Here is a 14,678-nt window from a genome sequence, read left to right as displayed (position 1 = left end):
TTATCTTTGACTAAGGCGAGACACAGCAGGTGAAAGTGGTTGATGTAGGGATTTTTGCTACTTTTCTCCCATAACATCTTTCTAACAACTTTCCAGTCTTGGACGTAACGATATGTTTAAGAAGAGGGATTTTTTAAGATCTGATTCCTAGCCTTTTGAACCCCATTTGAGTTTTTGTAGATTTTGTCGCTTATGATTCAATCCCCTTTGAAAAATCATTTGTTACTAATATATCAATATAGATAGAGAAACATTGCAATGCATTGTCCTATTCACCTGCAGTGTCTCGCCTTAAACTCCCTATGCACCTATATTCTGATTCTATATTTGCATATTATACTGAAGGTTCGAGGGGACTGCTTTGCTTTATTTTGATGTTGCTGTGTTATGAAAGTAAAACATTCAAATCTGTCATAACATCGACATGTCTGTGTTAGGTTTTGTGTCTTCTTTGTCACCTGGAGACCACAGATGGAAACTAGCACTTTTGCTTTAACTTGATATTTACACTGATGTTCATCAATATGCTCTGTCCCTTTTAAATAAACAAACTAAAGAACCAGCCTCTTTGCAAGTGTGGTATTAAGTCATGAAGGGTCCCTAAAGTGTGAACAGTATGAAAATGCACATTATATTTCTTATATCTGATTTACAAACAATCAGAGGGATGAGGGGAATTTCAATGGGACACATTGGGCAACGTTTGAGCAAAAATATTGCGTACAATGTCAGCCATATGTTTTAGACCATACATTTTTGATTAACTTATGCAGAGAGTCGAGCAATGCCCCGATAAATTTAGATGTGAAGTGAGTTGGGGTTTAGTGTCACGCGGTTAGCCATGAAGCCCTTTAATGCCATGCCTGACCTCTCCTCTTTCCAACGTCACATCCGCCATGCAGCTCTCGGGTTAAGCATGCAGTGGTTGCGTTGTTTACATGTTGTGCAAGTTGTGTAGGAGCGTCAAGCCGACGGCTGGAGGCAAAAAACCAGCAAGCGTAGGTGAGTTGGTACATCGACCAACCTCAAGTCCATCCATCCATCCATCCATCTTCGTCCACTTGTCCGTTGCCGGATAAATCACATTGCACCAGCCCATTATGGCTCCTCCTGCAGGTGGTGGGTCCACAGAAGGACGGCCTCACGATCCTAACCGGGCCTGTTGGTCTCTCATAAGGGGCTTCTGAACCGCTCTTTGTCTGACCCGTCACCTAGGACCTGCATGCCATGGGAGACCCTACCAGGGGTACGAACCCCCGACAACAGAGCTCCCAGGATCATTTGGGTTCTCAAACCCCTCAATCACATTAAGGTGGCGGTTCCAGGAGGAGCCAATCACAAGTCATGAGAGTGAAACGTCATACATATATCAATCAGCTTAACCCTGACTAGGGCTGTCACGGTATGAAAATTTTACCTCACGGTTATTGTGACCAAAATTATCACGGTTTTCGGTATTATCGCGGTATTTTTTTTAAATGTGTGTTAATATGTTCAGAAAGCATTGATAGTCCTACACAAACTGACATCGTTTCAAAAAAGTTTAACTGTGCTTGTTCTATATCAGGAAAATTGCTGTTGTCCTTCCAATGAGCTTTCGCTTTGCAGATTTGGGAAAATGCCATCATTAGTAATTCATAAAACTGCGGCGAGAGTGAATCTATTGCAATCTGCCACCGGGAGCCCCGTAACACGTTGTGCCATTGAGTGGAGGTATCCGGACACGGCTTATGCTGGCGGTGGCGCTGCAGCCGCACTATGGGGCGACTCATTACATTCTCCTTCAACCCAAAGTCCCACATCAGCATTTCAGCTAAAACACCAACGTTAACTTACTTGCTATAGAGCTGTGGGAGACGGTCACGCAGGTGAGTCAGAGGTTCGAAGTATTGCTGCATTTGCTGACACTTTTTCCTGCACGCTCCGCAAACTGAACTCTGAGGCTGATAGATCCTGCGCGCTGTCGTGTCGGACATGATTCCAGCTTCGAGAAAGTTTTGTTTGGGTTGCAAACAACAAAGTGCGCATGCGCGGAAACTGCAGCAGATGAGACGGTGGCTGGTGAGGCTCACCGTGCCTACACCGCGGGTGCGGTTATTCACCGAGATAATAATAAAAACACAAAACAAGACGGTAATTTTCACCGTCAAAATTTTTACCGGGGTTAATCGCTACACCGGTTACCGTGACATCCCTAACCCTGACACTGCCCTAACCACTAACCTTAAGGATAGTGGGCTGGTGCCTAATCTTAATACATCGATGTTCTGATCCCGCTGCTCCGGAGGCTTCTGCGTAGCTGGGCGGGGTCAGATACTCAGGGTCCCGGAATGGCTCGCCCGTAGAGCACAACACAAACATTCACCTGGTATGTAAGATCGTAGTCTGTGCTATAGTAGCCTTCCCATCATATAGCTTCTGTCGTACATGCAGTTTTCTGTTGTAGGGTCCTGTACCCACCTCCCCTTTAAATGTTAGTTTTATACCTGCTGTGATAACTTCTTCGTCTATCTTCTGGACCGATGTGATACTGTCTAAATGAATGTGAACCTATGAACTGAAAGCTTCCTTCCTAATTTAACTAAATCTAACTTAACGAGAATAAATCCCCTATGTTTCTTAACTTGTCTTTGTCCTTTCAACAACGAGTGACAAACGTCTATACTGCAGCCGAATCAACACTTAAATAATCCTGAACATGTACTGGTGCATTAACCCCATTTTATCCATGATTGGACACTTTAGAAAAGAAAATTAATCTGTAGCAGTTCGTGATCATTTGGTCTCGGTTTACATGTGATTTGAGGACATTTTCCATCCATAATTAAGAGACATGAGGCTGATCCATAATATACAGTGGTATAAACTATGTGGAATTTTGTTGTCAGTGGAGCTGCACAAATGGCATTGATATCGACAGCAGCCTTAGCGATACATTTCCGAATGTAAAAAGCACAGAAAGCGCTTCTCAGATAGAGAGGCGCAGCTCTGAGCTCACGCAGCCGCCCACAAAACACCGATGACTGTCCTGAGGCTGCAGCATCAGCTCGGTCACTCAGAGCTCGCTATGCGCCCTTTGACCCCGGACCAGTTCAGTATCGGTCAAGTTATCCCCGAACGCCAACACCCAACAAGTCCGTAATAAGTGTCATTCAATGGAGCAAATGACTACGGAGACTCGACTCGCGACGCACTGTTCACAGCACTGCGGTCAAACTTACAAAAGCAAAATAAAACATAAGACCAAGTGTCAGGACTAAAGCTTTAGGCTGTGGTGTTGTTTGGATCCAGGGTCCGCACTTTATAGACCAGTGTGAGGCTGTATCGAACAGTCAGAAATGAAGTTTGAGCAGGGGCAGAGCACAGGCAGCAGAGGCCTGGGGGTCTGGGCCCCCACTCCCTCTGATAACCAGCAGTGTTTTTTCAAAATAAAATAAATAATGTTTATTTTCAATTTAGAAGATCATTCGATTTTAATCTTCATGTGGGCCATTATTTTTCCACTATGTGCTGAAATACTTTACATTTTTAATAGGCCTTCCTTGCATTAATAAAACGTAGCCATTTTGTACTACTACTACAACTACTACTTTTATGAAAATTAAAATACACAACTTGAACCATACTGACCTGCTGGGGCACCTCGAGAGGGCACCACATTGCAGGAAATGCAGTCTGTTCAGTGAAAACATTCTGGTTGGGACAGGTGAACAAAGGAGATCAATGACCAGGTCAAGAAGGTCATCAAAGACGAGACAAACTTGCAATTCCTCATTCCTTATGCATGTTAGGTCACTTTGTGCAGCAAGACTGGTTGGAACAGGTGTAAATGAGCCAGAACTAGAAATATCTGTATGACAAGGGAATCACAGTCCAAAAGCATCTTAATTCATCATGTTGGATCATGGCATCTCTGTTGCACAGTCGTGATTCCATAAATAGGCTCATTGCAATACATTCGCCAATGCCAATGCGGCTACTGCTAACGTCCACAGCAGTTTATAAATCCTCTCACTCAATTTCTGGATATTTGGGAGCCAACCCAGAACAGATTGAAGAGCTTCCATTACTTTCGTATCTGCCGCCATTGCCAAACTACAACTTACAAGCCCGGCCTCCCCCACTCAATAAATGGTAGGTGGAATTTCGCGGCCACTGAGATCAGACCCAGACGTACATGTAGGGAAATTCTAATTGACCGGAGTTTACGGATGGCTAAGGCCAGGCTACAGCCGACCAGACCTTCCTCAGCGAGTGTATTTAAAGCAGCAGTGGACAGCTGTGTTAGCATTAGCGAATGTATTGCGATTAGCCTATTTATGGAATCCCGACTGTACAGAGGTAGTATGGCCGTACAGCATGACCCAATATGATAAATTGCGATGCTTTTAGACTGGGATTCCCGTTTGACGCCTGTCCCAACTTCCGGCCGGTCACACTGGTTTGAGGCTCACTGTGCAAAGTGACCGAACATGCAATTCAGGAATGAGGAATTGCAAGTTTGCCTGGTCTTTGATGCCCTTTTTGACCTGGTCATCCATCTCCTTTATTCACCTGACTCGACCATGTCCCATCTTCTGACCGCAAAGTGACCGAACACGTATTTCAGACTTAAACAACTCAGAAACTTGTTTGGTAGAATGCAGTTGAACAAGTGTTGTGTCTTCCAAGTGTATAAAAGCCGACTTGGATCACAGCAAAAACAGTCACTCCTCAGAAACGAGTCTGGACACAAGGTAAGGACTTTACATTACTACATATTATTGCACATGTGTTTGCTTGGCTGACTGTAATGTTACTGTTTACTTTTTCAGAGTCACAAAGCTCACAAGGTACGTCTTTGTTTATCCCAAATGTGTTAAAGAGTGATGTCATTTGCCATAATACAAATGTTTTTTTCTTCTTCCTTGAAATAGATGAAGTTCTTGGTTTGCCTCATGATGTTGGTCTCAAATGCAGCAGGCCTAACAGGTGAATAAAAGTCATTTTTCTTGCATAGTTACACAGTCCAACAACTACAGTACATGAACAAGAACTATTGGTTTATATTTGTAGTTTAAAAGTGATTCTCTCCATTAGCTGTCGAAAACTTACTTCAAAATCCAAACGTGTTAATTACATGACAAGCTTGACCGGGATGTGTCTAATTGTGCACCGTAACAATCTTCTCTCTGTGTCTCTTTTACAGATATGTCGGAAAAAATGTTCACTTTTCCAGAAGAAACCAACACAGCTCACGTGCTGCTGTTCCCGGCGTTCATGACCCTCGAGGCTGTAACAGTGTGTCACCGGTAAGTTCACTCTCTTGCTTGCCTTACCCTGAGAGTTTTCTCTGTTCTTAACCTAACGGTCATTTTTGCACTTTCAGATCTTTCACTGACCTCAAACGAGACCACAGCCTGTTCTCACTCGCCTCAACGTCCACTAGCAACGAGTTCCTCATTTTCATGAAGTGGGACGAGCAGGAAATCCAACCACACATCCGTAATCTTAAGTCCGCTTATGGAGGCCCTTACTACGCTCACCACAAGTGGAACTCCATTTGCACCACATGGGACTCCAGCTCCGGACTGGTGCAGATGTGGTTCAATGGGGAGCCACTGGTCAGAAAATTCATCACTGATTCCCCCCTGACCACCTCTCCTAGTATCGTTCTGGGACAGGTATGAAAACCACCTTTACCTTGACTTTGAATTAACACATACAACGCTCTGCAACTGCCCTCTGCCTGGACGTCCCATCCTATTCATTTCCAAAAGGGATTAGACATCTTGAAATAAATATATATTTTTAAAGATTAATCCATATATGGATGATCACTTAAAGGAACAGGCCACAGTTCTCCCATGCTGAGATATGTTCTCACCTGAGCTTAGACGAGGTGATACGTACCTGTCTGGTCTTCGTGTCCGTGGAAGAGCATGGTAGCTTCTTCCTTCACACCATTTGGAGCTATAGGAATATGTTGGGAGAAGCCAAACGCTAACAACATCTTTGGTCGTTTTGCATGACTGAGGGCACACACAAGACCAGACAGGTACGCATCAACTCGTCTACGCTCAGGTAAGAACATATCTCAGTATGGAAAAACGGTGGCCTGTTCCTTTAAGGGCCTTCTCTCATCAGCCTGGAGAATAGCTGGAGACTCGAATTGCCGCTGGTCACGGAGATGTCTCTGAGACGTCCCCTGGAGATAAGCCGAGTCTCCAGGTAATCTTGATAAAAACAAAAAGGTTTGATTACAGCGGAGACCACATGGAGACTTGAAAAGGTGTCTGAGAGGTCTTCGTGGTCTCAAGCAGTTGTGAAGCAAAGACTTTTTGCCACAGCTGCTTGAGACCATGAAAACCTCTCAGAGACTCCGCTGAAATCAAATCCACTCGTTTTCAATGACCTGGACACTCGCCTTATTGCCATCGGACGTATTGAGCACATCTCCATGAGTCAAAGTCTCCAACTCGTCTCTTGGCCCTTTCCATGAGTCCGAGCTCCACAACTCTCTCCGGTGAAATATGCCCTTTACTGCGAGGTCAGAACTTGATGCAGGGACTAGATTCTTCACCGGAGAAGGTATCTGTGTTCATATGTAAGGGAGTTTATCTTGAAACTAGTGGCTCGCAAAAGGATGAGCAGCTTTAGTGGGTTCTATGATGTTATTTTATTTCCGATTGTTGACAGTTTACTTCTGATGACTCTTTACTGCTCGCTCTACATCACCACTGCTAACACCCTATCAACGTCACATGTTTTTGTATAAACAGGAACAGGACACTTACGGTGGAGGATTCGACGTCAAGCAGTCCTTCGTGGGGATGATGACCGACGTGCACATGTGGAACTACGTGCTCCCCTCCTGCGAGATCGAGAACTACATGAAGGAAGAGTTCTTCTTCCCGGGGAACGTGCTGAACTGGGCAGCGCTGAACTTCATGACCACAGGGAGGGTCCTGATTGAAGATAAACTAATGGGCTGCGCTTGATAGATCCATGAGTAGTTATGGATCAGGATAAGGCTGTGGCCACGTTCTGATGTCGTCAAACCTCAGGCGAAGGGAGCCAAACCAATGCTACTCTATGGGAGCGGGAAAAAGTATATATCTATACTACTATCTATCTATTATCTTTGACTAAGGCGAGACACAGCAGGTGAAAGTGGTTGATGTAGGGATTTTTGCTACTTTTCTCCCATAACATCTTTCTAACAACTTTCCAGTCTTGGACGTAACGATATGTTTAAGAAGAGGGATTTTTTAAGATCTGATTCCTAGCCTTTTGAACCCCATTTGAGTTTTTGTAGATTTTGTCGCTTATGATTCAATCCCCTTTGAAAAATCATTTGTTACTAATATATCAATATAGATAGAGAAACATTGCAATGCATTGTCCTATTCACCTGCAGTGTCTCGCCTTAAACTCCCTATGCACCTATATTCTGATTCTATATTTGCATATTATACTGAAGGTTCGAGGGGACTGCTTTGCTTTATTTTGATGTTGCTGTGTTATGAAAGTAAAACATTCAAATCTGTCATAACATCGACATGTCTGTGTTAGGTTTTGTGTCTTCTTTGTCACCTGGAGACCACAGATGGAAACTAGCACTTTTGCTTTAACTTGATATTTACACTGATGTTCATCAATATGCTCTGTCCCTTTTAAATAAACAAACTAAAGAACCAGCCTCTTTGCAAGTGTGGTATTAAGTCATGAAGGGTCCCTAAAGTGTGAACAGTATGAAAATGCACATTATATTTCTTATATCTGATTTACAAACAATCAGAGGGATGAGGGGAATTTCAATGGGACACATTGGGCAACGTTTGAGCAAAAATATTGCGTACAATGTCAGCCATATGTTTTAGACCATACATTTTTGATTAACTTATGCAGAGAGTCGAGCAATGCCCGATAAATTTAGATGTGAAGTGAGTTGGGGTTTAGTGTCACGCGGTTAGCCATGAAGCCCTTTAATGCCATGCCTGACCTCTCCTCTTTCCAACGTCACATCCGCCATGCAGCTCTCGGGTTAAGCATGCAGTGGTTGCGTTGTTTACATGTTGTGCAAGTTGTGTAGGAGCGTCAAGCCGACGGCTGGAGGCAAAAAACCAGCAAGCGTAGGTGAGTTGGTACATCGACCAACCTCAAGTCCATCCATCCATCCATCCATCTTCGTCCACTTGTCCGTTGCCGGGTAAATCACATTGCACGAGCCCCTTATGGCTCCTCCTGCAGGTGGTGGGTCCACAGAAGGACGGCCTCACGATCCTAACCGGGCCTGTTGGTCTCTCATAAGGGGCTTCTGAACCGCTCTTTGTCTGACCCGTCACCTAGGACCTGCATGCCATGGGAGACCCTACCAGGGGTACGAACCCCCGACAACAGAGCTCCCAGGATCATTTGGGTTCTCAAACCCCTCAATCACATTAAGGTGGCGGTTCCAGGAGGAGCCAATCACAAGTCATGAGAGTGAAACGTCATACATACAGTACATCAATCAGCTTAACCCTGACTAGGGCTGTCACGGTATGAAAATTTTACCTCACGGTTATTGTGACTAAAATTATCACGGTTTTCGGTATTATCGCGGTATTTTTTTTTAAATGTGTGTTAATATGTTCAGAAAGCATTGATAGTCCTACACAAACTGACATCGTTTCAAAAAAGTTTAACTGTGCTTGTTCTATATCAGGAAAATTGCTGTTGTCCTTCCAGTGAGCTTTCGCTTTGCAGATTTGGGAAAATGCCATCATTAGTAATTCATAAAACTGCGGCGAGAGTGAATCTATTGCAATCTGCCACCGGGAGCCCCGTAACACGTTGTGCCATCGTGCGGAGGTATCCGGACACGGCTTATGCTGGCGGTGGCGCTGCAGCCGCACTATGGGGCGACTCATTACATTCTCCTTCAACCCAAAGTCCCACATCAGCATTTCAGCTAAAACACCAACGTTAACTTACTTGCTATAGAGCTGTGGGAGACGGTCAGGCAGGTGAGTCAGAGGTTCGAAGTATTGCTGCATTTGCTGACACTTTTTCCTGCACGCTCCGCAAACTGAACTCTGAGGCTGATAGATCCTGCGCGCTGTCGTGTCGGACATGATTCCAGCTTCGAGAAAGTTTTGTTTGGGTTGCAAACAACAAAGTGCGCATGCGCGGAAACTGCAGCAGATGAGACGGTGGCTGGTGAGGCTCACCGTGCCTACACCGCGGGTACGGTTATTCACCGAGATAATAATAAAAACACAAAACAAGACGGTAATTTTCACCGTCAAAATTTTTACCAGGGTTAACCGCTACACCGGTTACCGTGACATCCCTAACCCTGACACTGCCCTAACCACTAACCTTAAGGATAGTGGGCTGGTGCCTAATCTTAATACATCGATGTTCTGATCCCGCTGGTCCGGAGGCTTCTGCGTAGCTGGGCAGGGTCAGATACTCAGGGTCCCGGAATGGCTCGCCCGTAGAGCACAACACAACCATTCACCTGGTATGTAAGATCGTAGTCTGTGCTATAGTAGCCTTCCCATCATATAGCTTCTGTCGTACATGCAGTTTTCTGTTGTAGGGTCCTGATGTAATACCCACCTCCCCTTTAAATGTTACCGTTTTATACCTGCTGTGATAACTTCTACGTCTATCTTCTGGACCGATGTGATACTGTCTAAATGAATGTGAACCTATGAACTGAAAGCTTCCTTCCTAATTTAACTAAATCTAACTTAACGAGAATAAATCCCCTATGTTTCTTAACTTGCCTTTGTCCTATCAACAACAACAACGAGTGACAAACGTCTATACTGCAGCCGAATCAACACTTAAATAATCCTGAACATGTACTGGTGCATTAACCCCATTTTATCCATGATTGGACACTTTAGAAAAGAAAATCAATCTGTAGCAGTTCGTGATCATTTGGTATCGGTTTACATACAATTTGAGGACATTTTCCATCCATAATTAAGAGACATGGGGCTGATCCATAATATACAGTGGTATAAACTATGTGGAATTTTGTTGTCAGTGGAGCAGCACAAATGGCATTGATATCGACAGCAGTCTTAGCGATGCATTTCCGAATGTAAAAAGCACAAAAAGCGCTTCTCAATCTCAGATAGAGACGCAGCTCTGAGCTCACGCAGCAGCCCACAGCCAGGCCACTCAAACCGGGAACACTGCCACGAAACACCGATGACTGTCCTGAGGCTGCAGCATCAGCTCGGTCACTCAGAGCTCGCTATGCGCCCTTTGACCCCGGACCAGTTCAGTATCGGTCAATCTATCCCCGAACGCCAACACCCGACAAGTCCGTAATAAGTGTCATTCAATGGAGCAAATGACTACGGAGATTCGACTCGCGACGCACTGTTCACAGAACTGCGGTCAAACTTACAAAAGCAAAATAAAACTTAAGACCAAGTGTCAGGACTAAAGCTTTAGGCTGTTGTGTTGTTTGGAGCCAGGGTCTGCACTTCATAGACCAGTGTGAGGCTGCACCGAACAGTCAGAAATGAAGTTTAGAGCAGGAGCAGAGCACAGGCAGCAGAGGCCTGGGGGTCTGGGCCCCCACTCCCTCTGATAACTAGCAGTGTTTTGTCAAAATAAAATAAATAATGTTTATTTTCGGGAGGTTGAGAGATACCGACTAGATATAGTCGGGCTCACCTCCACGCACAGCTTGGGTTCCGGATCCCAACTCCTGGAGAGAGGCTGGACTCTCCATTTTTCTGGAGTTGCCCGCGGGGAGAGGCGGCGGGCTGGGTTGGGTTTGCTCATATCCCCCCAGCTCAGCCGTCACGTGTTGGAGTTCACCCCGGTGGACGAGAGGGTCGCGTCCCTACGCCTTTGGGTCGTGGACAGGTCTCTCACCGTTGTCTCGGCCTACGGGCCCAACATCGGTGCAGAGTACCCGGCCTTCTTGGAGTCCCTGGGAGGGGTACTAGATAGTGCTCCGACTGGGGACTCCATTGTTCTGCTGGGGGACTTCAACGCCCATGTGGGTAACGACAGTGAGACCTGGGAGGGAGTGATTGGGAAGAACGGCCTCCCCGATCTGAACCCGAGTGGTGTTCTGTTATTGGACTTCTGTGCTAGTCGCAGTTTGTCCATAACAAACACAATGTTCGAGCACAAGGGTGTCAATAAGTGCACGTGGCACCAGGACACCCTAGGCAGGAGGTCGATGATCGACTTTGTAGTTGTGTCGTCTGACCTCCGGCCGCGTGTCTCGGACACTCGGGTGAAGAGAGGGGCTGAGCTGTCAACCGATCACCACCTGGTGGTGAGCTGGATCCGCTGGCAGGGGAGGAAGCCGGTCAGACCTGGCAGGCCCAAGCGTGTTGTGAGGGTCTGCTGGGAACGTCTGGCGGATCCCTCTGTCAGTGGGGTCTTCAACTCCCACCTCCGGAAGAGCTTCACCCAGATTCCGGGGGAGGCTGGGGACATGGAGTCCGAGTGGACTCTGTTCTCCTCCTCCATTGTCGATGCGGCTGCTCGTAGTTGTGGCCGTAAGGTCTCTGGTGCCTGTCGCGGCGGCAATCCCCGAACCCGGTGGTGGCGCCCGGAAGTAAGGGATGCCGTCAAGCTGAAGAAGGAGTCCTACCTGGCCTTGTTGGCTTGTGGGACTCCTGAGGCAGCTGAGAGGTACCGGCAGGCCAAGCGTGCTGCAGCTCGTGCGGTCGCAGAGGCTAAAACTCGGGTCTGGGAGGAGTTCGGGGAGGCCATGGAGGAAGACTATCGGTCGGCCTCGAAGAGATTCTGGCAAACCGTCCGGCGCCTTAGGAGGGGGAAGCAGTGCTTCACCAACACTGTTTACAGTGCGGGTGGGGGGCTGCTGACCTCGACTGGGGATGTCGTCGGACGGTGGAAGGAGTACTTCGAGGACCTCCTCAATCCTGTCGTCACGTCTTCCAATGAGGAAGCAGAGGCTGGGGACTCGGGGGTGGGCTCGTCCATCACCCAAGCTGAAGTCACCGAGGTGGTGAGAAAGCTCCTCGGTGGCAAGGCTCCGGGGGTGGATGAGATTCGCCCTGAGTACCTTAAGTCTCTGGATGTTGTAGGACTGTCTTGGCTGACACGTCTCTGCAACATCGCGTGGCGGTCGGGGACAGTGCCCCTGGATTGGCAAACCGGGGTGGTGGTCCCTCTCTTTAAAAAGGGGGATCGGAGGGTGTGGTCCAATTACAGAGGAATCACCCTCCTTAGCCTCCCCGGTAAGGTCTACTCCAGGGTGCTGGAGAGGAGGATCCGGCCGATAGTTGAACCTCGGATCCAGGAGGAACAATGCGGTTTTCGTCCTGGTCGTGGCACACTGGACCAGCTCTACACCCTTCGTCGGGTGCTTGAGGGTTCGTGGGAGTTCGCCCAACCAGTCCACATGTGTTTTGTGGATCTGGAGAAAGCGTTCGACCGCGTCCCTCGTGGTGCCCTGTGGGGGGTGCTCCGGGAGTATGGGGTCCTGGGCCCTCTGCTAAGGGCTGTCCGTTCCCTGTATGACCGCAGCAGGAGCTTGGTTCGCATTGCCGGTAGTAAGTCAGACCTGTTCCCGGTGCGTGTTGGTCTCCGCCAGGGCTGCCCTTTGTCACCGGTTCTGTTCATTACTTTTATGGACAGAATTTCTAGGCGCAGCCAGGGGCCGGAGGGTGTCCGGTTTGGGAGCCTCAGGATCTCATCTCTGCTGTTTGCAGATGATGTTGTTCTGATGGCTCCAACGAACCAGGACCTTCAGCACGCTCTGGGGCGGTTTGCAGCCGAGTGTGTAGCGGCCGGGATGAGGATCAGCACCTCCAAATCTGAGGCCGTGGTTCTCCGCCGGAAAAAGGTGGCTTCCCCTCTACAGGTCGGTGGGGAGTCCTTACCTCAAGTGGAGTTCAAGTATCTCGGGGTCTTGTTCACGAGTGAGGGACGGATGGAGCGTGAGATCGACAGACGGATCGGTGCGGCGTCAGCAGTGATGCGGTCGCTGTATCGGTCTGTCGTGGTGAAGAGGGAGCTGAGTTGGGGGGCAAAGCTCTCGATTTACCGATCGATCTACGTTCCCACCCTCACCTATGGTCATGAGATTTGGGTAATGACCGAAAGGACAAGATCGCGAATACAAGCGGCCGAAATGAGTTTCCTTCGCAGGGTGGCTGGGCGCACCCTCCGAGATCAGGTGAGGAGCTCAGTTACCCGGGAGGAGCTCGGAGTAGAGTCGTTGCTCCTTCACGTCGAAAGGAGCCAGCTGAGGTGGCTCGGGCATCTGTTCCGGATGCCTCCTGGTCGCCTCCCGCGGGAGGTGTTCTAGGCATGTCCTAGTGGGACAAGGCCTCGTGGAAGGCCCAGGACACGGTGGTGGGACTATGTCTCCGAGCTGGCCTGGTGTCGCCTCGGGGTCCCCCCAGAACAGCTGGAGGAGGTGTGTGTGGATCGGGAAGTTTGGGCATCTCTGCTGAGACTGCTGCCCCCGCGACCCGGCCCCGGATAAAGCGGAAGAAAATGGATGGATGTTTATTTTCAATTTAGAACATCATTCGATTTTAATCTTCATGTGGCCCATTATTTTTCCACTATGTGCTGAAATACTTTACATTTTTAATAGACCTTCCTTGCATTAATAAAACATAGCCATTTTGTACTACTACTACTACTACTTTTATGAAAATTAAAATACACAACTTGAACCATAATGACCTGCTGGGGCACCTCGAGAGGGCACCACATTGCAGGAAATGCAGTCTGTTCAGTGAAAAAATTCTGGTTGGGACAGGTGAACAAAGGAGATCAATGACCAGGTCAAGAAGGTCATCAAAGACGAGACAAACTTGCAATTCCTCATTCCTTATGCATGTTAGGTCACTTTGTGCAGCAAGACTGGTTGGAACAGGTGTAAATGAACCAGAACTAGAAATATCTGTTTGACAAGGGAATCACAGTCCAAAAGCATCTTAATTCATCATGTTGGATCATGGCATCTCTGTAGCACAGTTGTGATTCCATAAATAGGCTCATTGCAATACATTCGCCAATGCCAATGCAGCTACTGCTAACGTCCACAGCAGTTTATAAATCCTCTCACTCAATTTCTGGATATTTGGGAGCCAACCCAGAACAGATTGAAGAGCTTCCATTACTTTCGTATCTGCCGCCATTGCCAAACTACAACTTACAAGCCCGGCCTCCCCCACTCAATAAATGGTAGGTGGAATTTCGCGGCCACTGAGATCAGACCCAGACGTACATGTAGGGAAATTCTAATTGACCGGAGTTTACGGATGGCTAAGGCCAGGCTACAGCCGACCAGACCTTCCTCAGCGAGTGTATTTAAAGCAGCAGTGGACAGCTGTGTTAGCATTAGCGAATGTATTGCGATTAGCCTATTTATGGAATCCCGACTGTACAGAGGTAGTATGGCCGTACAGCATGACCCAATATGATAAATTGCGATGCTTTTAGACTGGGATTCCCGTTTGACGCCTGTCCCAACTTCCGGCCGGTCACACTGGTTTGAGGCTCACTGTGCAAAGTGACCGAACATGCAATTCAGGAATGAGGAATTGCAAGTTTGCCTGGTCTTTGATGTCCTTTTTGACCTGGTCATCCATCTCCTTTATTCACCTGACTCGACCATGTCCCATCTTCTGACCGCAAAGTGACCGAACACGTATTTCAGACTTAAACTCAGAAACTTGTTTGGTAGA

General features: G+C 47.4%; 1 protein-coding gene across 1 annotated transcript; it reads left to right on the top strand.

Moving 5' to 3' along the window:
• Positions 1-3,019: 3,019 nt before the first annotated feature.
• On the top strand, positions 3,020-6,980 carry LOC306975071 (mucosal pentraxin-like; the record flags this gene model as incomplete). The annotated part of the gene is made up of 4 exons (XM_079572491.1): positions 3,020-3,134; positions 5,189-5,291; positions 5,369-5,663; positions 6,762-6,980. The coding sequence occupies 4 exons, from the start codon at positions 3,020-3,022 to the stop codon at positions 6,978-6,980; spliced, it is 732 nt and encodes a 243-aa protein (XP_079428617.1).
• Between the last annotated feature and the right edge of the window lie 7,698 nt (positions 6,981-14,678).

Source organism: Gobius niger (genome assembly GCF_951799975.1).
Source record: "Gobius niger genome assembly, chromosome: 15".
In the NCBI taxonomy this organism is placed as follows: Eukaryota; Metazoa; Chordata; class Actinopteri; order Gobiiformes; family Gobiidae; genus Gobius; species Gobius niger.
This window is presented reverse-complemented; position numbering and strand designations above follow the sequence as displayed.